This window comes from Spodoptera frugiperda, chromosome 18, assembly GCF_023101765.2.
Source record: "Spodoptera frugiperda isolate SF20-4 chromosome 18, AGI-APGP_CSIRO_Sfru_2.0, whole genome shotgun sequence".
In the NCBI taxonomy this organism is placed as follows: domain Eukaryota; kingdom Metazoa; phylum Arthropoda; class Insecta; order Lepidoptera; family Noctuidae; genus Spodoptera; species Spodoptera frugiperda.
In genome coordinates this window covers 10,448,454-10,471,527 of record NC_064229.1, presented here as the reverse complement: position 1 = coordinate 10,471,527, position 23,074 = coordinate 10,448,454, and the positions used below count along the sequence as shown (strand labels likewise).

The window sequence follows — 23,074 nt, the reverse complement described above, 5'->3', positions numbered from 1 at the left end:
CCCCGACACCCCTTGGCCGGCAGTCGCACTTGCAACCACTCGGCGAACGTGGCAGTTAATAAAGTTAATGAAATCGTTATTATAAATGTAAATGACTTTGGTTACTTATAATGAAATTATTTTGACTATAAAAATACCAAAACAAAACTCCAAAGTCAAACAACTTGAACGCACTCTTTTACGTATTGTGTGAACGCAGCCATATTACTTATTTTTTTAGTGCGAGCAACACAAAATCAATCGATGACAGCGACGGATTTTCCCTTGGAAGTCGCTGACGACATTTTGTCAATAAATTGTAAAATTCAATAGGATTTTGTAAAGTTTTTGTAGTGTATAGTGTTAAAATAAGCCACTAAGATGGCAGATAACGAACAGAAAGCTATGCAATTAATGGCCGAGGCGGAGAAGAAGCTGAGTTCTTCGAAAACTTTCTTTGGATCACTTTTCGGGTGAGGACAATGAGTTTTCTAATTATATTGTTGATATTGGCACAATTACGACTTAATGGGTTTCATTACAGCCTTATATAGGCCTGTATTAGTCATTACTGTTTAATTGACGCATTCGAATTTCGTAATATTGTAGCATCTTAGTAAAAATCTAATTTCATTGTTGTACATTCTGAATGTCTACTTTTTCCAATTGAAAGTACCTTGTTGACGTGAATTGTATTCGCAATTTTGCACGGTAATAATATTCTATTATGTATTTTCAAGGAATTAATCAATCACTGAGTCCTTTAGATGCATAAAATTAATCTGTTTGAACATGATTAAATATGATAAATTACCAACTTACTATGATTCACTGTCAAAATATGAGATTTGTATTAGAAAAGTACACTTCTGTAATCTCTAAGTCATGCACAACATGTTCTATGATATTCAAGTATTTATTCCATGTATGACATGAAGAAATACAATGAAACTATGATTAATAATGCAAAATTCTTAAGATTATGATCCTATGAGAATGAAATCAGCTGATGTGGGCTAACTGTTAATCTATTCAACCAAGTTTAGACCTTATTACATTTCTAGTGTGTTCATTTTCAATAGTTAGAGGTAAATTATTGATTTAGGTAAATTCTATACTTTGAGGATAAAATAGAAAGTTAATAGGAAAGTGAATACCAAGACCTACTTTATTTTTGTATATTTGTCATTCAATTCAATTTGAATAAGAATAGAAATCTGTTTGAAATGTCACATCACAAAAATATAATAATAAAAATAAAATAATTTTTAAGTGATAAAAAAACTTAAAAAAAGGAGAATCACCACCGAAAGTTAAAGTACGAACTTCAATTTTTTTAAATTAGTTAATTAACATAAAACCTCCTGTGTCTTAAAAATATTATGCCGAAAACAACATTAAAATCGGGTCAGCCAAACACGAGATAATCACACACAAATATACATACATACAGAAGTCAGTTAAAAAGCCAATATCATTATTTTTCTCTCAGTTACAATCAATTCAACTTGACTCCTGCCACCACTGTAATCATTGCACCCCAATGGATGTTAACAATATTGAAAACCAATATCTTCAATATTGTGTAACCAATGTAAGATACTATCTTATCTTCTTTATTTAACATTCTATCTACAACTATGACTAAGTTTTTGCAAATATCTGTGTTGGTAGAGTTATGCACGAGTGACTGGTGACTTATGTATGATGTCATATTAACTTATTGTTAGTTAATGAGTTCAGGTCTCATTTCTTAACAAAATGAAAATTCTGTCTGTGATACACAATTTTACATGTGTCACACACTGTACAATCCAAGAATATTTGGTAGTTCATGAATATTTCATTTGTATCAGTTACTTGCTTCTGTCCCTGGCTTCAACCGTTGTTGCCACAGGATAAAAAGTAACCTATGTGTGATTCCAGACCCTCATCTACCCCTGTGTTTTATCCTGATCCCTTCAGCCGTTTTGACATGATTGATTAACGAACACTCACAAACATTCATATTTATAATATTAGTAAGATTGATTTATTTAGACTTTAATGTACACAATTTGATGAAACAGGTATATAAGGCGAACTTAATACCAATTTTATAAACTAGACTTTGAATAGAGAATGTATAATTAATTGTCTTCTTCAAAAAAAGTTTCATTGGCAATACACGGTAAATATTAATAAATTAATATGTATTTATAGATTATATTCTATACAATATAGTGTTGGCATCAAAAGAGATTTTATTTTACATTTACATAATAAATTATGTAATATGTATATTGTGTACATTTGCTTAAAAACAAACCTTGAAACTGAATTCAATGAGTATGTGTTTACACTTTGTTAGTTAGAGCCTTATGTATGTGCTAACAGTATTAATGTCTGTTCCATGGAATCTTACGAGTTCTGTTTCTCAGAAATTAAATTTTATTCCTATAAAAGAAGGGTTCTTTTTTTTCTAACGATTTTACTATTACTCTAATCTTTCCAAATTAGGTAGTCCTGTCTTGAACAAATCCTGAGTCATCAAGGGTTCAGCTACAGCATCCTTTAATTCTAAATGGTCATAGGTGTCTACATTAACACCACCAGATGTTTACAGTTAAAGTTAATGTAGGAGAACCATGCTTCGGCATGAATCTCCCCAATTATCGAACTGGAGTAATACCAAGGCTTCACAGAAAACCGACGTCAAACTACTGACCAAAAATCAACCTAGTGTCTTAGTCTTCCAATACCTCTAATAACCAACCTTCTTCACAGTGGTTCGTCGAAGGTCGAAGAGGCGGTGGACTGCTACCTTCGGGCGGCGAACCTGTTCAAAATGGCGAAGAAATGGGCGCAGGCAGGTCAGGCATTCTGCGCCGCAGCCAACCTCCACCTGAAGGCAGGCGTCCGCCACGACGCGGCCACCAACTATGTGGACGCCTCAAATTGTTACAAGAAGTGTGATCCCAATGGTAAGTTAAGTTTTCATAGTACCTATTTAATACTATATAATAGCTGTGCTTCGGCACGAATGGACCAGCTTTACTAGACAGATAATTAACTACTAGGGCCTCATAAGTTTTTAAACTGACATGGTCACTAACACTATCATTAAATTTGAATCGGGATATTTACCATGTTTATTTATGTGTATGAGTTTCGATCGTGTGTGATAATACTATAGCCTCACAGAAACTGACATGAAACAACGCTTGTATTGTATTTCTCCGTGCAAGTGAGGTTACTGGAGGCCCTGTCCACTTTCAACCCGTAAAAAAATACCAGCTGAAAAAATGGAAGCTTTTTTCGGTAGAAACCAAAGTTCATCATTTGCGGTTGACTTTCGACTCACTAGAAAACTCTATTTTAAACAATGTTTTACAGAAACTAACTTGAAAAGAGTATCTAAAAAGGTGACAAAGTCGTTGGACCTGTCACTTACAACCAGACGACCTTTGAAAGGAGAGAATATTGATTAAGAAATCAGAAATTCTTTTTCTCAAACAAAGAGATCTTTGTCAGACTATTTTAGCTTTTTTTGAATACTATTTTAACTTCTGTCGAGTCATTAACCACACAATATCACCTTTAGGAAGTCAGTTCAGCCAACCAAGACGTTAGCATAGTAATGGCCCAATGACATTGCAAAAAAATCCGTTTTGTTAAAATTAGTCTTTTAAAGGGCCAATGAGTGAGTGATAAAATTAACATTGTGTTGTGTGTCGAAAGTCTAATTTACATATTCAACGAATCGAGTTAAACATAAAATTATTTCGAGGTTATCACTCTGTTATCATAACACGGCACAATAGTGACTGTTGAACAGTTTACCTATAATTCCTAGAGAATAATTTTGCATTAAAATTCATCAATCCTTGATGTACGACTATTACGTTGAATTTGCTGGATTTTAGCTACACATAATGAATACAAACATTTCCCTTTGAGCGTATAATTACGTCAATTTTGAGTAATTAACATACACATGTGTTAACTTGGTAATCAACTGACATCGCTCCAATGGATCGCTAATTTCGGTCCGAGGTAACTAATTCAGACGGACATGCGTTATGGAAAACCGATACGCAAATTATGTTTCACTGTATGTATTTGTCCATCGTATTGGGTTCAATAACCGCGATAGGGTATTATAATATACCTAACTAACAAGCTGGTAACCGCAGCTTCGCCCGCGTAGTCAAAGGAACAAAGTCGCCTATGTCACTCTTCAGTCTCGAGACAAATATCATACCATAAAATAATAAAATTGCTTTGTTGCTACTGGATAGTAAGTAAAACTAATATACAGATTTTTATTCCATAAGAAAGACGTTGGTTATCACCCGGAAGACTTATTGTTGAACAAATGTCTCCCAAGTTCTTCAAGAGAAGGCTTTGCCATAATCCTCGCACTTTTGCAGTGCGGATGGGGGATCCCAGTTAGGTCCCAAGTTTTAAGTGGTTGATAGCTGTTTAAGAATAAATCCAGGTTTAGGATACGAAACTGAGTCTGGAATGTGTCACCGGGCAGTCGCACTTAAAGCCGCTCTATCATAGAGGAGTGTTTACTTTTTTGTTCGTGTTTTAACCCGTTTCATTTTGTCAGTTATCTGGCCATTATTACTTATAGGTTTCGGTTGTCAAGTCTGATGGTTGTAATGACTTAATGACCTATGGTGTCGATAATGTAATGTTTTTGCAAATAATTGGCACGCACTTTTGGCAGCAATATTTGATTTGGGTGTATTAATGCTGTTTGACGAAGAATGAAATTGTGTCGTGTTTGGCAATAGATCAGCTTTATTAAACACTTCATCTTTACAAGGGTTTTTTTTTAGGGTAATCGTCCAATTACTTTATCAGCTCGGACATCGGCCCTACTAGGCCCAAACTGTGGTAGTCTGGCTTTTTGAGGCGCCAGATTTTTGATTGGTTGAGATACTCAATTGGATCAATAAGAGAGCCAGTTCAGTTTTAACTTCCATCACATTTTCAGCACTTGTTTAGCTTCAATGACATTGATGAAAACACTGAATATAGTATAAATAATTGCTTATATCGATACGGTATCATTAACATGCTGTTAACATACATATACCACATATACAGTGGTAGCTGTCGCGTAGCGTGATAAGATATTGATCTCGTTTAAAGTAGCACAGTCTGTGGGCTCCACTGTGTTTTATACAGTTTATACTCATACTATATGGCTGTTAATGATTTAATGAGAGCCTGTTGATATAACTGATAACAAATAGAAAAAATGTGACAAATTAATCTAATCCATACCGTCTATAACATCACCCTTTTTTGACTAAGAGTATGCAGCATTTAGGTCACTAAACAGTGAATTGGTGACCTAAATGCCTTATTAGGCTATTTGTAAAGGCTTTAAATGAACTAAAGGGATTGACGAGACGAGAACAATTGCTTAAGTAAGAGTGTAAAGATAAAAGTCAGTTTGTTCAATGAAGAGGTAGACAGAACTGGACAAACGTAGGGGATGGGTGTGCCTAGCATATCAGTCTCCGCGGGCTACCTTTCGGGTTACCGGGGCTCCGGCTCGAAGAGTAGGAGTAGGAATGGGGTAGTTTTTAGCCAGCAAGAGTCTGACTTTCCTTCTCGTCTCATCCAAAGACGGAGATATTTTTATGTAATACTCCGATAAACTAGCAGACGGATCACCTAATGGTAAGCAATCGCCACCGCCCATGGACACTTGAAACACCAGAGGCATTACAAGTGCATTGTCTTCCTTTTGGGGGTTAGCAATTTAAGGGTTGTTGGGGAATCGGGGATTGGGAAGACTGGGAAGGGGGTAATTGGGCCTCCGGTGACTCACTCTCACTACGAAACATAACGCAAGCGTTGTTTCACGTCGGTTTTCTGTGAGGCCATGGTGTCACTCCGGTCGAGCCGGCCAATTCGTGCCGAAGCATGGATAAACCACACTTAACGATTTTACCCTCTTAAAAAAAATCTGCATCAACTTTGTAGCATTACAATAAAAAAGTTTTACAATAAAACAAACCGCATAACAAAAAGACGATACGTAACTTTAATAAATCAAATGAATCCCGTAGGATGAAACAAATATCTTATTCAAAGCGTGTTTATAAACGTGAAGCAGCTATTCTGGCATCGTAAAGAAAGTGGTCGGTAAATATTATAAAAGGCATTAGTTTACAAAATCAATACAAATGGAGTATTCGGTCTAGACTGAATTATAGACATTAGACATTGTCTATGCGCCTAGCATTGAATATTCTATGGTCAACATGGTTCATAATGTTGAGTGGAAATCGTTGTTTGTGTTATAATTGTATTGCAGTAGCAATAATTATGTGGTGTTAGTCTAGTGGGTAGGCAGAGATAATTGTGCATGTTTAATTTTTATTTTATGTGTTTCTGAATGCATTATGTTTCACGAAGAGATTTTCCGAATTTCGAAATCGAAATCATAATCTATCTGACTTTTTTTGAAAATTAATTTACCTAAAGAGTTAAATGACTGATATCGGTTTTTATTTTAGCTAATCGTTCGGGTGTCTATGGTGTAGCTAGGTTATAATAAAAATAAGTTGTGCGTTTTGCAAAATTAATTAACATTTTAAACGAAATGGGTCTCAAGGGTCGCATCGCGCAGTCTGACACGCTCAAAGGTTAAACCTAGACGTGCGTATTTAAGTTAATTTACTACTATATCATACCATTTTTTTCCAGAACATATTTTTTTGAGGGGTAAAAGTTATTCAATGTCTCCTGCGCCTTGGGTGAGGCGAGATGGAGTGTCAGACTCTGACTGACTAAAAACCACCCCGTTCCTTCTCCTGCTTTGAGCCGGAGCCCCGGTAATATTACTGGGGCTCCGCTAGCTAGGTATATACCTACCAATACTTTCTTTCTCCGATACCATTTTTTTACTTAGGATAGGACTCGTGCACATCCAGCATCAATAGGAAATAAAGAAACTGATCAATTGATTTATTCACTCGCTTTTTGTACGAGTAAATAAACAAACAATTTTCTTTTCGCCTTATTCTTTATTATTTAGGAGTGAAAGAAGAGTAGGGAGGCCTAGGCCCTGGGGTAGGACGATGATGGCTGGAAACTACTTTTTTTTCGCATTTGAGTTTGGTAGAAATATCAGTATTTGCTAGATAAAACCTTATTCCCGTAGCCTATATCGAAACTCGCTTACATATAAATGTATGTATGTCTGTATAAATCCGGATACAGCCTATGTATGCTAGCTGTACATATTGTAGAATCTGGACCTTTGCCAAACTGTCGTTTACTTGTACATTTTGAACTTCTTTTTTCTGTCTCATGTGTTCTCATGGGAATGGGAATGGAATATTCGGGAATGAACCTAGCATCTTAGATTCATTTTGGTTTTTTGTTCTAGAATGATCTTGTCTAGACTTGCCGGTATAATCAATAAATGCTATCGTCATTTCGAATGTATTGTGTTTACTAGGACTACGTTAGTACCACCTAACTAAATGCAGAAAGCGCACGCTACTAAATAATTATATGGTTATCCCAGTAGGTACCATAAAACCACATTAGCGGTTTGATTACAAACAGTTTCTAACAATATCTTTATTACCATAGCTGTGTAAAGTAGTTTTAGTATAATAATGTCCAAATAAGTAGTTTTAAGTGTGGGAGAGCCACGCTTCGGCATGAATAGCCCGGTTCGACCACGGCCTCACAAAAAATCGTCGTGAATCAACGCTTGCATTTTCTGTGAGAGGTTTCCGGAGACCCAATTACCCCTTTTCCCCAACAACCCTTAAATTCCTAACCCCCAAAAGGCTAGCAACGCCTCTGGTGTTTCGAGTGTCCATGGGCGGTGATGATTGTTTACCATTAGGCGTCTACCGGCTTATACCATAAAAAATCAGTCGTATCAAAAATATCCTGTCCATGTATTCTCTAATTATTTTATTTATTTCTCGTTTATCAAAGGAAGAGCAATACTAGCAACATGGCGTTGTTCCGAACATTCTTATTATTAAGTTAGGTAAACTCCACCGCATCGTTATTGCCAAGTTAGAAAACTTAGAACTACAGATTGGTGTTGTCACGCCATAATGACAGCAGAAGTTGCTTTGACAATAATTTTCTTTGGAAAGTTAAATAAATTCTAAAGTTTCATAGTTTTCTTCGCAAAATATCAGGACTTTTCTGGCTTAAAGTTGCCCAGATTTCGTTAATAATTAGTGTAATCTGGCTTATGTAATAGTGCGAGCCTATTTCTATATACTCACGTTCGTAGCACTACAGAGAATATTCAAATCTAAAATCGAATATATCTCTGTCCGTTGCTTGCTTTGCTGGGTATTGAATTTCAGATCTTACCGAATTTTCAATCATAACCCGATTAACGCGATAGGCAATTTTTCTATCCTTAAAAATTAGTTTTGATATAAGTTAGACCTAAAATGATCTTGCCAAAACCGAAATGCCTATTGTTGTAATAAAACCAGGCTTCGCAGGACACTTGCCAACTGGCGTAGTACTTTATTGGCATAACACAATTAAAATGTGTGCGAATATTGCTCAGCCTATATTCCTTAGCCTTAGTTACTCCTCTATTTGTAACTAATTATGTCACAGGAAACACAATTTGTAAAACAATTTAGCAGCTGTCTTGTGGTTATGTCAAGTTACCACTATGATTAATGTATACAGTACTAAATAATGGCGACGAGCTTCGATTTAAATCGAGACTACGTGAGCAAATATTTTCGTAACAGAAAGCCACTATCCGAGTCGGATATTCACATAAGAATCTCATTTCGTACTTAAGTCAACAAATCAGAACATCATTTCTTCCAATAAAACAAGGAAATATACCTCAATATTTTCCCTTACAGATTATACTCACAGTAACCCAGTAGGGGGTATATTCCCCTCTGGGTATTGTTCCAATTCTTTCCTCGCAAATTGCTTTAAATTTTCCTGTTATCCATTAACATGATTTATTTTCTTATAACCCAGTTTCCTTAGAACTACAATTAAGGTTATGATTAAATGTTTCATATTTATAGGGTTTTATTCATACCGGGTTTTCATTTACATTTCTATTGAGTCATAATTCTGTTTATGGGAATTCGCAAGCTCGCTTCTATTATTAAGAACTGTTCTACATACATTTTAATGAACACACGTCTGAAAAATAAATGTCTCGTATCTATGTTCATCTTTATTGCGTAAAACGTAAATACTAGGGTGAAAATCCACAATATATTTGGCCAATACACCGCTATCTATCCAAACATTACATCACTTGAGCCTTATCATTGCGATTGGTACTGATAACAGATGATCAGCAATCAAGGTTAGGGATAACTAGGTGGTTATCTACTAATCTGTTTACTCGATTACGACGTACAACTACTAATCAGTATTTTGAGCGTATTTTAGAAGTTTTTTGTAAGTACAATCGAAGTGCGAGCATAAATGAAATTTTGTTTAGTTTTTTTAGACTTTACTATAGCTTTCGACACTGTCGCCATGATTTGGCAGTTTATAGATTTCAAATCTTTATATCTAAGTTGATAAATATTAAATTGCAATTTCATTACATGATAGTAAATTAATATATAGCAAAAGATTAAGATGTTTCCATGACAACAAATATTTTACAAAGTAGGGCTTCCACAGGGAGTTATTTTGGGTCCTCTTCATAATTATACTAAAATATAATATGAAAATCTTTTAAGGTTTTAGATAACTGATAATGATAGTTCCGAAGCATCAAACGTGGGTTAATCTTTGTTATACGCAAACTTTTGACTCGGCCTCATTTTATTCCAGAACTTAAATGTTCCTTATCTTTCAAGATTGCGCCCGCTTAGTATAATGTTGAACTGTACTTAATGAATAAACTTCTGTTGCAGAGGCTGTCTCCTGTCTCCTGAAAGCGATTGAGATCTACACCGACATGGGAAGATTCACTGTCGCTGCTAAACAGCATCAGGTAAATATTTTCTATTTTACGTCGTTCAATACTTATCACTCAAAACTACTTCATTGTTTTTTTTTATATTTGATGATGAGTTGACGTTGGCCCGCTATCTATTTAGTGTGAAGAAAAATTGTGGATTTCAATAGTTCCACGAACAGAATCTACATAATATTATCTATTTTGTTAAAATTCACAAATATCGGTAATATAACAGGTTTCTATAACAATGCTACTACGATTTGCTGAAAACGAACACATTTACATGTGACTAAAATCAAAGCTTGTGTAATGTTCTGTAATTACCTACAGTAATATGCAAAATGTGCGCTCACTCTAATTATCTTCAAGCTACAATAATTGCCTAATTCATCGTATTAGTCAGTTGTTACCTTGGAGCATTGAGGCTAGTTTCCGCAGATTTATGAGCGCGTGCGATATGCACTGGTCTAATACTCGTGTGATGTCACAGAACTTGGCCTTGCTGTCTTTAATAAGTAGTTTACCACGTTTTGAGTTCTAGATAATTAAGATGGATGTCTAGACTGGATATTTTTATTTTATTTCGCACAGTGATTATGGAATATGGTGTTGTGTAAGGAGAAAATGATTAAATAATAACTAAGAATTACTGATATGATATTCTTGTAAAAATACTATTTTTTTGTTAAGGAAATTCATTATTCTTCTGTCAATTTTTTATTATTGTCTAGGAGGAAGGAGAGTGATAAGTTAGTTACTTTAGTTAGTCCTTGAAAATTAATGTTGGCAAGGAAGAAATGTCGGTAAACGCAGTTTTCCGCGGTGACCGCTGCATTGAAACCGAAACCCCTTGCTTGTTTGGAACTGTAGCCGCAGTTACCACTTTTGACTAACAAACCACTTCCTAGCGCAATCTTTACTTTAGCAAACCCCAGAATATAGAATATAATTCTATATACTCTTTAACTTATCACCAACACCCTACTATACTTCCAGAACATAGCAGAGCTGTACGAGACGGAGTGCGTGGACCTGTCGCGCGCGATGCAGCACTACGAGCAGGCGGCCGACTACTTCCGCGGCGAGGAGTCCACCTCCTCCGCCAACAAGTGCATGCTCAAACTGGCGCAGTACGCCGCACAGCTCGAGCACTACGATAAGGCCATCCAGATCTATGAACAGGTATTGTACCAGTATCTTCCTAGTGATCATTAGGCATTTGGAGAAGAAAACATGCTTTCTCTGTCAAGTTAATTAAGAAATAAGTGCCTTGATTAGCACCAGTGATTTCAGACGATCAAGATAATATTCTTGTTATTAATACAAATTACATAATTCCTACAAATCTTATATACCTCTTTTGCTTCATGAGTAGTCATCAGTCTTTTAATGTCCTTCTAAGGCACCTTCTACCGACGGCAAATAAACAACCAATTATTTTGTTACAATGTGAATATGAAAAGAAAAAAGAGTTTAGTGAGATATTTCTTGTCATGCGGAAGACGTCCACAGATGAACGAAACTACTTCTTGGGAAGAGTTTAAGGGATCGAAACTATTTTGTAGTAAAACATTCTAATACAAATACTAGATCTGCACCTATTGCTAAATTACTCCATACGATACAGAAGCAACTATCTGCAGAACAACAATATTAGCATTAGTTTATTTCCGGTCCAGATACGACCATACCTTCAAGAAAATAACGTTTTACTTCTTAAAAAGCCAGCAACGCACCTTTGACTATTTTAGTGTTGGGCAGGGCAGCGCTGATCGTTTACCATCAGGAGACCCGTCTGCTCGTTTGCCCCCTATTCACATAAAAAAAGCATGAAGAGCTTTGTTTCTGAACTTCAATAACTTATTCTCCTCCTTCCATCACAGATCGCCAAGTCGTCCCTAGACAACAGCCTGCTGAAGTACAGCGCGAAGGAGTACATGTTCCGCGCGGCTCTCTGCCACCTCTGTGTGGACATACTGAACGCTCAGCATGCCGTCGAGAAGTACTGCGGCCTCTACCCCGCCTTCGCTGATACTAGGGAGTGTAAACTGATTAAGGTTAGTTATAATAATTATTTATATTTCCCTTCATCATCATCTCAACGTCCTCAGACGTCGTGGCAGACACAAAAGGAGACGGCGGGACGAACTCGACTTCTATGACAAGGATTGATTTTAAAGAGAGCTTGAAAAAGCTTTAAACAGAGAAAAGTGGAAGGAATCCTCCTTTTGGAGGGAGGCCCTTGCCCTGCACTGGGACGATCATGGCTGAACCCAAATTAAAATCATCAATCGTCACCAAATACCCTTGATTGTCGTTTTCTGTACTTACTTCAAGTCAAGAACATATATTGCGGAGTAATGAATAGGCCACTCTTGTCATTAAAATGGTCTATGATAAAAACACGCTTTAAAATTCAAGATCATCTCTTAGATTGAGAAAAGCGTTATTTTATTCTTAAAAGTATGAACATACACGTGTTTGAGTACATTCCGTTGCAGTCGTAAGTTTTATTGTTGTAGGATGTTGACTTGTTTTAGTAAAATAGAAAGCCAGGCTTCTATTTTAGTAGCCGCAAAATTTTTTCTTCATACTCGAACCTTTCTTCTTTTGTACTTGCAGGAATTGATCGAGCACTTGGAGGAGCAGAACGTAGACGCGTTCACCGAGGCAGTGAAGAATTACGACAGCATATCTCGACTGGATCAGTGGTATACAACGATGCTCGTGCGCATTAAGAAACAGATCAACGACAACCCCGACCTGCGTTGAGTCAGTCGCACGTCTATGCCCGCCGCACCCGTATGCGTAGCGTGAGTGGCAAGCCTTATTTCATTTATTCTATCTTCAAAAATTCTACCTTCCTTTTTTACCATTGGCAACATTTTTGACGTTTAAAATCAGAATCTTCCACTTTTCTATTGACAGTTGATTACAACATGCGTTGTCTATAACCCGTTTAGTTACCTATATCATGTATTAAAGGATCGAATTCGTTTTTATGGGGGAATAAATCAATGTATGTCCAACTGTCAGTTCTAATAATATAACGTAAGTTTACTTTAATTTTCTGTTTTGTATTTCTTTTAAAAATGATGCGAAAAGTACAATTGGCATGTCAAAATCAAAACGCGACATGGAAATTTGAAAAGACCGAAACAACTCTGACAGCTGTCACTTTGACGTTGTCATAATTTTGTCTATGGATGTCCACAGAGTATAAATGGATGATCGAAGCAATCGATGCTCAATGAATGCTTGCATAACGGTTAGCGGCGACGGGCAATATAATGTTTCCTTTTTTATCATAAACTCGGTAGAATATTTCATTATGCCTATTTCAATGTAACAAGTTAGGCAAACCAGTGGTCATGTCACATTATTTAACAGAAACTTAGTTTTTTTTTCGTAGAAATAAATTGATATAAATGTTGACTGATAGCGGTTAAAGGAGAGTAGTTTATGTGGCGGTTTTATGCTAGTTTAGTTCCCAAGAATTTAAATTTCGAATTGATGTTAATGGCCAAACTACCCTCAACTTTTCTCAGTCTAGCGTCAGTTGTCGTTAGACTCTCTTCGAGTGTAGTCGTGTTTCGTGTTGCGAATCTTTGAAATTGAACCACGCTGTTGTGTTTGATGAATACTATTCTATTATTGGTTGATTTTACGTATATTTTATGAATATTCTAACGTTATTAATTTGCATTTACATTCCTAGACTTTGATCGTATAATTCTTTTTCTTTTTATTGTTAAATAGTGTGACATGGACACCATTATTTAGTATTCAAGATTTAGTCGATATACTTAGGATATAAGTCGGGAGTAAAATCATTAACGAAAAACATTTTTTTCCTAATCTGTACGTTTAAACCGTAACGTTCCAATTTACGCAGTACACTTTATTTGATTATATACTCTTTGTTTATATTTATTTTTCTTGTATTGTGAGGTCGGAGTGGTTTATTGTATATATTATTGATTTAAATAACTTTAGAAGTATGTCCCTCTTAAATTTTTTGTTTGATTGTGTGGTATTGCCAGGTTAAAATATTATTGTGAGATTTTTGTGGGCTTGCAATCTCTTTTGAAGTTCACATTATGGCAGCATTACGTTTTTGCCTATAAGAGTATCAGATGATACTACACTCGGCGTCACAAAAATCGCACCTCTTGAAAAATTGTAAGTTTAAAACATGTCCCGCCAGTAACGAGTACATTACACATTATTAATATTGGTATCAATTGAAAGTACGTTTAACGACCTTTAAATTAACAACAGTTAGAATTCCTAAACACAACAGATCTCATCAGCACGTAACGTTAAAAAAATGTTGTCAAAATATTCAGAATGGAATTGATAACATTCCTCAAGAGACTGTTGTCACATTAATTCGTCCATGAGAGAAAGCATGGAAGCAGTCATCAGGGCTAGGGAGGGTAACACTAGGTTTTAAGTTGTTTATTACTGATAAAATAAAATGTAACTTTTTAACCATTTGCATTTGCTTGCTTTTTTATTCCCTGGTAAACAAAAAACCAAATCCATTGATTTATTCTTAAACTTAAATGAATTGCCTTTCCAATGATACCTTACAGTCATATGTCTGCCATTGATTAATAGGGTTAAAATTACTATGAAGGGAACTTTTAAAGAGGTGCGATTTTTGTGACGCCGAGTGTATTATATCTTTTTACAGTCAATCAAACAATTTTGATTTCTATCCTTTATGAATATAGATGAAAACTTGCTACAGTTCTCATTCAACTTATGATTAAAGCAATAGAAGTCAAAATCGCTTGTAACATGTTCAATCACTTCAATCTATTACTTACCCTCGAAATATGACTTATATTTCCAAGTACTTTAAGTACATTTTCGATTGGCAATACCACTGGTCAATTTAATTTCCCATTAACAGCATAATGTAATGGGGCCTATTCTCATTTAGATTTAATAAATAATATTTATAACATTTTATTTTGTTGTTGTAAATAATGACTTGTTTCGTTAATAAATTTTATATTTTTAATTTCCTTTTTTTATTTTATTTTTTTTACTTTCACCCTTTTGTTTTGGTTTGGGCTTTGATGTGGTTATGATGGGTGTTAAGTGATACATAATAGTATTGAGCTGATTTCTGAAGAAGGTAGTATTGTGTGTCCTATTCAAGGTTTTCGTAGTAAATATGGACATAGTGAAAGTTTCCATCTTATGATATTTGCAAGTCTAAATAAATCTCATACAAATGTGTTACGTTGTTTGATTAATAAGCTTCAATCTCATCACTAGTTAAATAATTTACTAGAAACAACTTTATCAAACAACTTTTATAGCTCCATGGAGACTTAAAACGATAGTGGCGCCATCTGGTTAAAGTAGAAATGAAAACTTTCATTATAATCAAATTTAATGAAGCGTCCAAGGGATAAGGCACCTAACATAACTGCATTAAAGTTAAAATACTGCGTTCACACTATGATTTAGAAAAATAAATCAAAATTTTACGTACATTAAGGAAAATGATAAATTGAAGACAAAATTGTCGCGCGTCTGACATCAGTCTTTATATTGTCGCAAGTCACTGCCCTTTGTCCCAACAAATCATAGTGTGACCAGTATGTTATAAGCGGCTTCCGAATTTTTTAGCTAAGGTAACTTACGCTACTTGCGTTTCGTCGTAAGCGCAAGTCTAGGTAAAATCGTACGGTAGTCAAAGAATCAGGTTTTAATTACCTAATAGTAAGAGGTTCACTGAATAATGTCTAAAATTCGCCTTAACATTAGGCTTACATTTTTGGTAAATTATCTATGGAATATGCCACATCTTGTAAGACATTAAAATATATTTATTAACATGTTTTTTATATTATGTATTATTTTAAATTAAACTAGCCTACTTCGCTAACTTTGTTTCGACTATGAAGTTTTTCTGCATATATTTGTTACTATCTTCTGACCGCGGCTTCGTCCGCATTTCCGTAGGATAAAAAGTCTATTGCCCGAATACGTCAAACGCTAGTCAATTTTAAGACGCTCTCAAGTGTAGTTCTGTCACTATCAATTCTTTATAAAATGACAGAGTTAACACGATATTTAAGTACAACTTAAAATTGAGTAGCGTTTGAGTATTATGGCGTATGTGTTATTCCAGACCATAAAATACACCAGTTCCAAATTTCATCGCGATCTCTTCAAATATCAACACAAATATTTGCATTTATAATATCGCGAACTTTGTTTTGCCTTGGATTGTTTTCTGCACATATTTATAATTTTTTTATTAAACAAGAATCATTTTCGAACAATATCAAGACCGACAAAAAAGTAATTACCTAGTAGAATCGATTATAATAATATCGATGTATCGATACTTACCGATTAATTTTTATGTTATAGAAGATTAATTCAAATAGACGGATAAGTGGTTAAATTATTCATGGTCTGTGGTATAAAAAATGTATCGTGCATGAATATTTAAGTATTTGTATTAAATCAATCCCTTGAATATTATACTAACCTAGTGAACGGATTTGGGTGACATTTGACATTACAAATACCTACGTTACTTTTTGAGTTTGAATAATAATTAAACATTTTTCCTTATTGTAATATTTACTTACAATTTTAATAAGAACTCTAAAGTTTTATGGAGATTCGCTTCTATCATTCCTTTTTCTTTGACATTTATTTATAATTCTAGCTATTCTAGTTATCGTTTGAATTAGACTCAATTTACTCAGTATTTTGAAAATAAATTGTATGAGAGATGTTTCGTTCGGCTCTCTGATTGGCCGGCTCGAATAAACTAACCAATCAGACTGCTGAAGGCGCTGTTGTTTATTTCTATACGTAAAGCAAACTCGTACTAAAGGTACCAATCACAATGTTTCGTTAGTAATTATATTTGGTTATGTTATTGTCTTTGATGTGGCATATTTTGATACAGTCTAGAGTTAAAGTTTCGCAATTATCCGTAACCATAGCAACGCCAGTTATGTATCGCATTGTATGGCACACTGATATTCGTTTAATGTAAAAAATAAAGTGTTAATACAAAAAAATAAAACGGTTTTTTTATTGGAGTAACCCCACCTTAAACTCCTGTAAGCCAAGATCTACAATGAAAGAAAAGCAAAACTACAACAAACTCTGTCCCAGAAGAAACAGTCCCTATTGGATCCAACGGATGCTACGAAATAATTCATAATATATCACTGGTGGAGAAAAAAGACATAGACGAATCCAACAAAACAAAAATGATGCACGAATTATTATGTTAACTTGGCTCATGGCTTAATCAGGTAACAGGCATTATTTCTTGTCGGATTCCTGTGCGGCCGTGATATTACTTCGGTGGATCCGGCCCATTCATACCAAAGCTTGGCCCGTGATTGTAAAATATTATAGATTATTGTTGGATTAGAGAACAGATAAAGCTCTAAACAGAGCTCATGATTGAAAGAGAAATCAAGGTTCGTTATAATTAGAACTTTTCAGTAGTAAGTATTGTGAGGGCCAAATATTTCGATTTAAGGCTCCCCCACACACACTGCTGCGATAATAACGCCGCAAGACGTAGGACGTCCTGCGATATTCCTATATGTGTTCTAGAATGTTTTGTATCAGGACGCAAACGACCATACACACACTATACTTCTATATCCTAATATACTAATATTATAAAGCTGAAGAGTTTGTTTGTTTGATTGTTTGTTTGTTTGAACGCGCTAACCTAGGAACTACTCGTCCGATTTGAATAATTATTTTTGTGTTGGATAGCGCATTTATCGAGGAAGGTTATAAGCTATAAATCATCACGCCACGATCAATAGGAACCGAGCAGTGCGGGTGAAACCGCGCAGAAGTAGCTAGTCTGCGATAATAGCGCTCTCTCATATATATCGGACGATAAAAACGCAGCTATGTGCAAGGAATTGGGACGCAATATCGCTACCAATAATAAAATAACGCGCCTGTGTGGGAGAGCCTTTACTGCACCTTGTGTGCTAATCGTGGTTGTTGCTGCGAAGAGGACTCGAGTCTATATTATTATTAATTTTATTTTTTGACTAGCTACATACATTCTACACAAAAAGAATGATTCAAATCGCACCAGTCGTTCTGGAGATTAGCGCGTTCAAACAAACAAACAAATTCTTCAGCTTTATAATATTATATATAATATATATATTAATAGTATAGATTTGACATGTATTTTAATTTTTGACTTGTATTTTGTGTATGATTTGATGCTGATCTTAATTTTACACTTGTTTCATGACCGGTATTTAAATGTTGTTTGTATATTTTATTAGTGACATTTTCAACTTCTTGTCTTATTATTATATCGATATTTATTATGCCTGCTTAAATTATCTTGCAAAAACATATTGTATTATGTACTTAAATCTGATCCGGAGCTGCTCGAAAAGCAGAAGAAGGAACGGGGTGGTTTTTAGTCAGTAAGAGTCTGACACTCCTTCTCGCCTCGCCCAAGGCGGGAGAAGTCACAGGAAGATTTTCCCCCCACAAAAAAAAAATTATGTACTTAAATTGGATTGCAATAAATTAAATAATAAATTAAATAATATTTTGATTTTGAATTATGAAACTGCAGTGATAAATGTAATGATGTCAGTAATCGTAGGTACCTTTACCACTAGAATAACGGGCCAGGCTGATACATTATTTATTTATGGCAACTTTGCATTCATTATTTATTTATGGCAACTTTGCATTCATTAACTTTTTAACTTCCACTTGTTTATGAATTTAATTCTACTAACGATTGCATTGATGATCAAGTGATGAGTATTGGGTATATTTTCAGCCTTTTGAAAATTGTAACTAATAGTATACACTCTGGAATTGACTTTAAAACTAAGTGAGAGTGTGGGAGTGGCTCCTATGTGTGACCCGTTATACTTGCTTCCAATACTGTACTTAGGTTTTTTTTATGGAATAGGAGGCAAACGAGCAGACGAGTCACCTGATGGTAAGCGATCAGTGCCGCCCATGGACACCTACAACACCAGAGGAGTCACAGGTGCGTTGCCGGCCTTTTAAGAAGAAGTATGCTCTTTTCTTGAAGGTATACGACAATAGGCTTTTCTCCTATGACATGGAATTCTTAACATAACTAGTAAAAAGTTGGAAATCACCTCTACCTACCCCTTACATGACCAAAATACGTAAGTATTTATTTAAATTCACTAACATTGTATTGTTAAAGATATAACAAAAGGTTTTTTTTTATTATAATTCAAATGTGTATGTTTAAAGATGTTTTTTATTTCCTTGAAGTGTAGATAAGGATCGTTGAGTGAGGTAAATGCAGTTCAAATTATCATTATAGTTGAGGTTATCTGTCATCTTAAATAAATAGGAACTTACAGGCCAGTATATAGAATTTACACTTAAAATTACACCTTCTTCTAAAGAAAATAAGGTTGAAACTGTATAATTAAGTCTAACAGATACATATAGCTTTATGTGCCTGTGTTCACATATTTTTCTTTATATTTTTGTCAAGCAACACTAAAACGAATATCATTATTAATATTTTTTTTAATATCTTTCTAGAAGCCTGTTTAGTTTCGAGACATGACAGGGACCCATAGGCGTAGCCAAGGGGGGGGGGGTTTGGGGGTTCGAAAAATGCCTAGACATTACAGAGCGTTTTTTTTGTCTATTTAGCATAGTACATCCCCTGTTTGGCAAAGGTTTGTATAACTACTTATGAATATGAAGTTAAAAATAAACTATGTATATCGTTATATAGTATATCGCTTTATTCTCAAATTATTATATGTGGACATTATTCAAAGGCTTCCCGAGATCTTGTCCGTCTTTATCCGGGGACTTATGGTAGCCGTACAGGTGGAGTTTTTCCAAATCATTCTTCACCATTTTGTCCAGGACAGGGAGACCTTGATCATACGAAGGCACGACACGTTTATCTCTCTTCTTCTTATGTTTCTTTTCTTGTCTTGTTTTGTCGGTAAAGTCTGTATCTTCTTTTACGCCGCTTTCTTGTGAAATTTCAAGTTTTTCTTTTTTATTCACAAAATCGTCATCTATATATTGTGCCTGGATTACCCCGCTCTCTTCTAACTGTTTGTACAAGTCTACGATCAGCTTCGACAGTTTGGTGCCCAGCTCCATTTGACCTGAGACCTTGACTGAGTAGGCTTCGGTTAGAGAAAGACCTGGAACATTAAGTACCTATTTCGGTATATTATTCCAAATAAAGAGTTTGGGAAACCTATGAGTACCTATTTTTGTCTCCCGTAATGTTTTGGCTATAATAATCAATATTTTTTATGGTATAAGCCGGTAAAAAAGCAGACAGATCACCTGATGGTAAGCAATCGCCACCGCCCGTGAACACCCGAAACACCAGAGGCGTTACAAGTGCGTTGTCGGCCTTTTTGGGTATTAGGAATTTAAGGTTTGTTGGTCCTCCGGCAACCTCACTCACACAACGCAAGCGTTGTTTCACGTCGGTTTTCTGTGAGGCCGTGGTATTACTCCGGTCGAGTCGGCCCATTCGTACTGAACCTTGGTTGTCTAACCACCAACTGAATAAAAACCTCCCCAACCCTTTCTTAATGAGCCAGGTACCTTGGTACTTATAATGGTGACCTTCCTGCGACCCCGGCAGGTTATCACTTGCCTAATAATTTGTCTACATAATGCTTTGAAGCACAGAACGTCGTGTTTCATTATTTTCTATTATATTCTAGATATACTTCATAAGAAAAAATAAAAATCGAATAGTATTCTTGAAATAAAAACAATGCGCAGATAAATATACATTTCAATGCCTCTGTTGTATAACTTAATTACTATATTTTTTAAAAACAAATCTTACCACACAGTAATATGTATATACGAAACATTTTTCTCTGCTAAACTTACATAATGAACATGTACGAACCAAATAGCAATTACCTACTTATCTTAACTACTTCCTTCAAATTAGCAATCAGTAGTAAAATGTTTATTATCAAATGTACATGCGTTGATTTGGTGATAAAACTTCAATTAATTAGTTAAAAGGTTTAATTTTAATTGCTTCAGCGGGTATCCTTGAGAATGGGTCTTCAATGGTGAAAAAAAAAAATCCATCATAGCAGGGTCAGCCTGCAGCGAATAAGGTGTCTTTATCATGTTTATTTTTTTATGAAACACGCCGGTAATCTAGCAGACGTATTACCTAATGGTAAGCAATCGCCGCCGCCCATGGACACTTGAAACACCAGAGGCGTTACAAGTGCGTTGCCGGCTTTTTGGGAGTTAGGAATTTGAGGGTTGTTGTTCGGGAATCGGGGATTGGGAAGATTGGGAAGGGGGAACCTCTGGTAACCTCACTCACACAACGCAAGCGTTGTTTCATGTCGGTTTTCTGTGAGGCCGTGGTATCACTCCGGTCGTGCCGCCCCATTCGTGCCGAAGCAGGGCTCTCCCACACTTGGATCTAGTATCTTCTTGCGTCGTGCTTGAGACGACTGACAAACCACCCCGTTTCTACTCTTGCTTCGAGCTGGAGCCCCAGTTACTCGTTAAGTTGTCCACAGAGAGACAGAGTTTTTAGGTTATGGTTTTTGAAGTCGGCTTTTTGTTGACTTGGGCACAGGCGCGGAGTATTTAGACAGTGCATAGCGTTAGCAACTGCACTGTCTTAATTATTAGGGAATGCTATTTCTACTTCTTTTTCCTTCTCTAATAATATCTTCTGATTTATTTCGTTGCGGGATCCAAGACAGTCATTCATGTCCCTGGGACGCGCCGGACTTCAATGTTCCGGTGTTTTATGCGATATGGGAGGTTGTGGCGGGCTTGAAAAAAATGCTATTTCAAAGTTGAAAATGACTGAGATCGCTTTACTAAAGAATTGTTATTTGATAGATATTAAAAGAGTAGATTGGTAGTTTTTTTATTTGCTTTTTGATAGTTACGTACCTACCTGCGTCAAAGTAGATGTAATAAACTACTTAAAATTCATTAAAAAACTAGCTTCTGCATCCAACTTCGTCCACGCAACTTTAAACAGAATTCTTTTGCACCAATTTCCGAGAAAAATATCTTGAAAATAAATGTTTATCTTATTACTAGCTGTGCCCGCGACTTCGTCCGCGTGGAATAGTTATTTTAGGCATTATATTTATTTTTACAAACAACTATCTCAGCTTCATTAATTATAGCTGTTATCCACGGTTAATTTGTGCATTGAAAATTCGTGATAGCACTGGATTATGATTATAAGGAACAATCCACACTCATTTCTATACTATATGTGTTTCCACTGTTTCCGGAAACCTGCGCCTATAGGTTGGGTAACCGCCACCCCGGTTTGTGTTTCAGAAATAAAATTCCTAGGGTACTTTTTAGATGGGCTCGTTACATACGCGTTATAGCAGTGGTAAGTCCCCTCTTTGAAGAATGGCTTGAGAGGCGTCACGGCGTCCTCACCTACCGCCTGACGCAGGTACTTACCGGCCACGGAAGTTTCGGTTGGTACCTGTTTCGAATTCGGTGGGAGGAAACACCCGGGCATTTCGTCTGGGTATCGTCATTGCGAGGACCGCCCGGAAGATATGGTGGAGCATACAGTGGCGGTGTGCATTGCATGTGCTGAGCATTGCCATGTCCTTAGGGATGTGAATGGCGACGGTAACCTCTCACGTCCGGCTCTAGTTCAGTCCAAGGTGCGGAGCGAGGGGGAAAGAGACGCCGTCTCCCCTTTCTGCGAAGCAGTCATCCTAGCTAAGGAGGAGGCGGAGCGCGTGAGGGAACGATCCTCATCACGCCCCAGCCGCCGCAGAAGACACTCCGGGCGTCGAGGATCGCGTAACGATCCCCGGCCACCGTAAGCGCGGGTCTGCGGACGGCGAGTAAGAGTAGCTCGTCGCCCGATCAAAACCAGATCCGTGCGTACCGTGCGTCGCGTTCTGTGCGCGCCTCAAAGAGCCAGGCCTACTACAGATGGGACCCAATAGGGCTGATGCCCGATCCGGTGCTGCAGACAACGTAAAAGATTACCGGGGCCCCGGCTCAAATCAGAACGGGGTGATTTTTACACTCCTTCTCGCTTCACCCAAGGCAGGAGTAGCAAATGGATGATTTTCCCCCCTCAAAAAA

At 36.3% G+C, this 23,074-nt stretch overlaps 2 protein-coding genes across 2 annotated transcripts; one reads left to right on the top strand and one right to left on the bottom strand.

Annotated features, from left to right (window-relative positions):
- Positions 1–228: 228 nt before the first annotated feature.
- LOC118277927 (alpha-soluble NSF attachment protein) lies at positions 229–14,960 on the top strand. Its single transcript, XM_035596948.2, has 6 exons — positions 229–452; positions 2,746–2,942; positions 9,882–9,961; positions 10,925–11,110; positions 11,812–11,985; positions 12,551–14,960. The coding sequence occupies exons 1-6, from the start codon at positions 361–363 to the stop codon at positions 12,698–12,700; spliced, it is 879 nt and encodes a 292-aa protein (XP_035452841.1). The 5' UTR covers positions 229–360; the 3' UTR covers positions 12,701–14,960.
- A 4,739-nt stretch (positions 14,961–19,699) lies between these two features.
- On the bottom strand, positions 19,700–20,969 carry LOC118278117 (uncharacterized). The gene is made up of 2 exons (XM_035597194.2): positions 20,805–20,969; positions 19,700–20,139 (listed from the first exon to the last, which is right to left on the bottom strand). The coding sequence occupies exons 1-2, from the start codon at positions 20,830–20,832 to the stop codon at positions 19,736–19,738; spliced, it is 432 nt and encodes a 143-aa protein (XP_035453087.2). The 5' UTR covers positions 20,833–20,969; the 3' UTR covers positions 19,700–19,735.
- Positions 20,970–23,074: the final 2,105 nt, after the last annotated feature.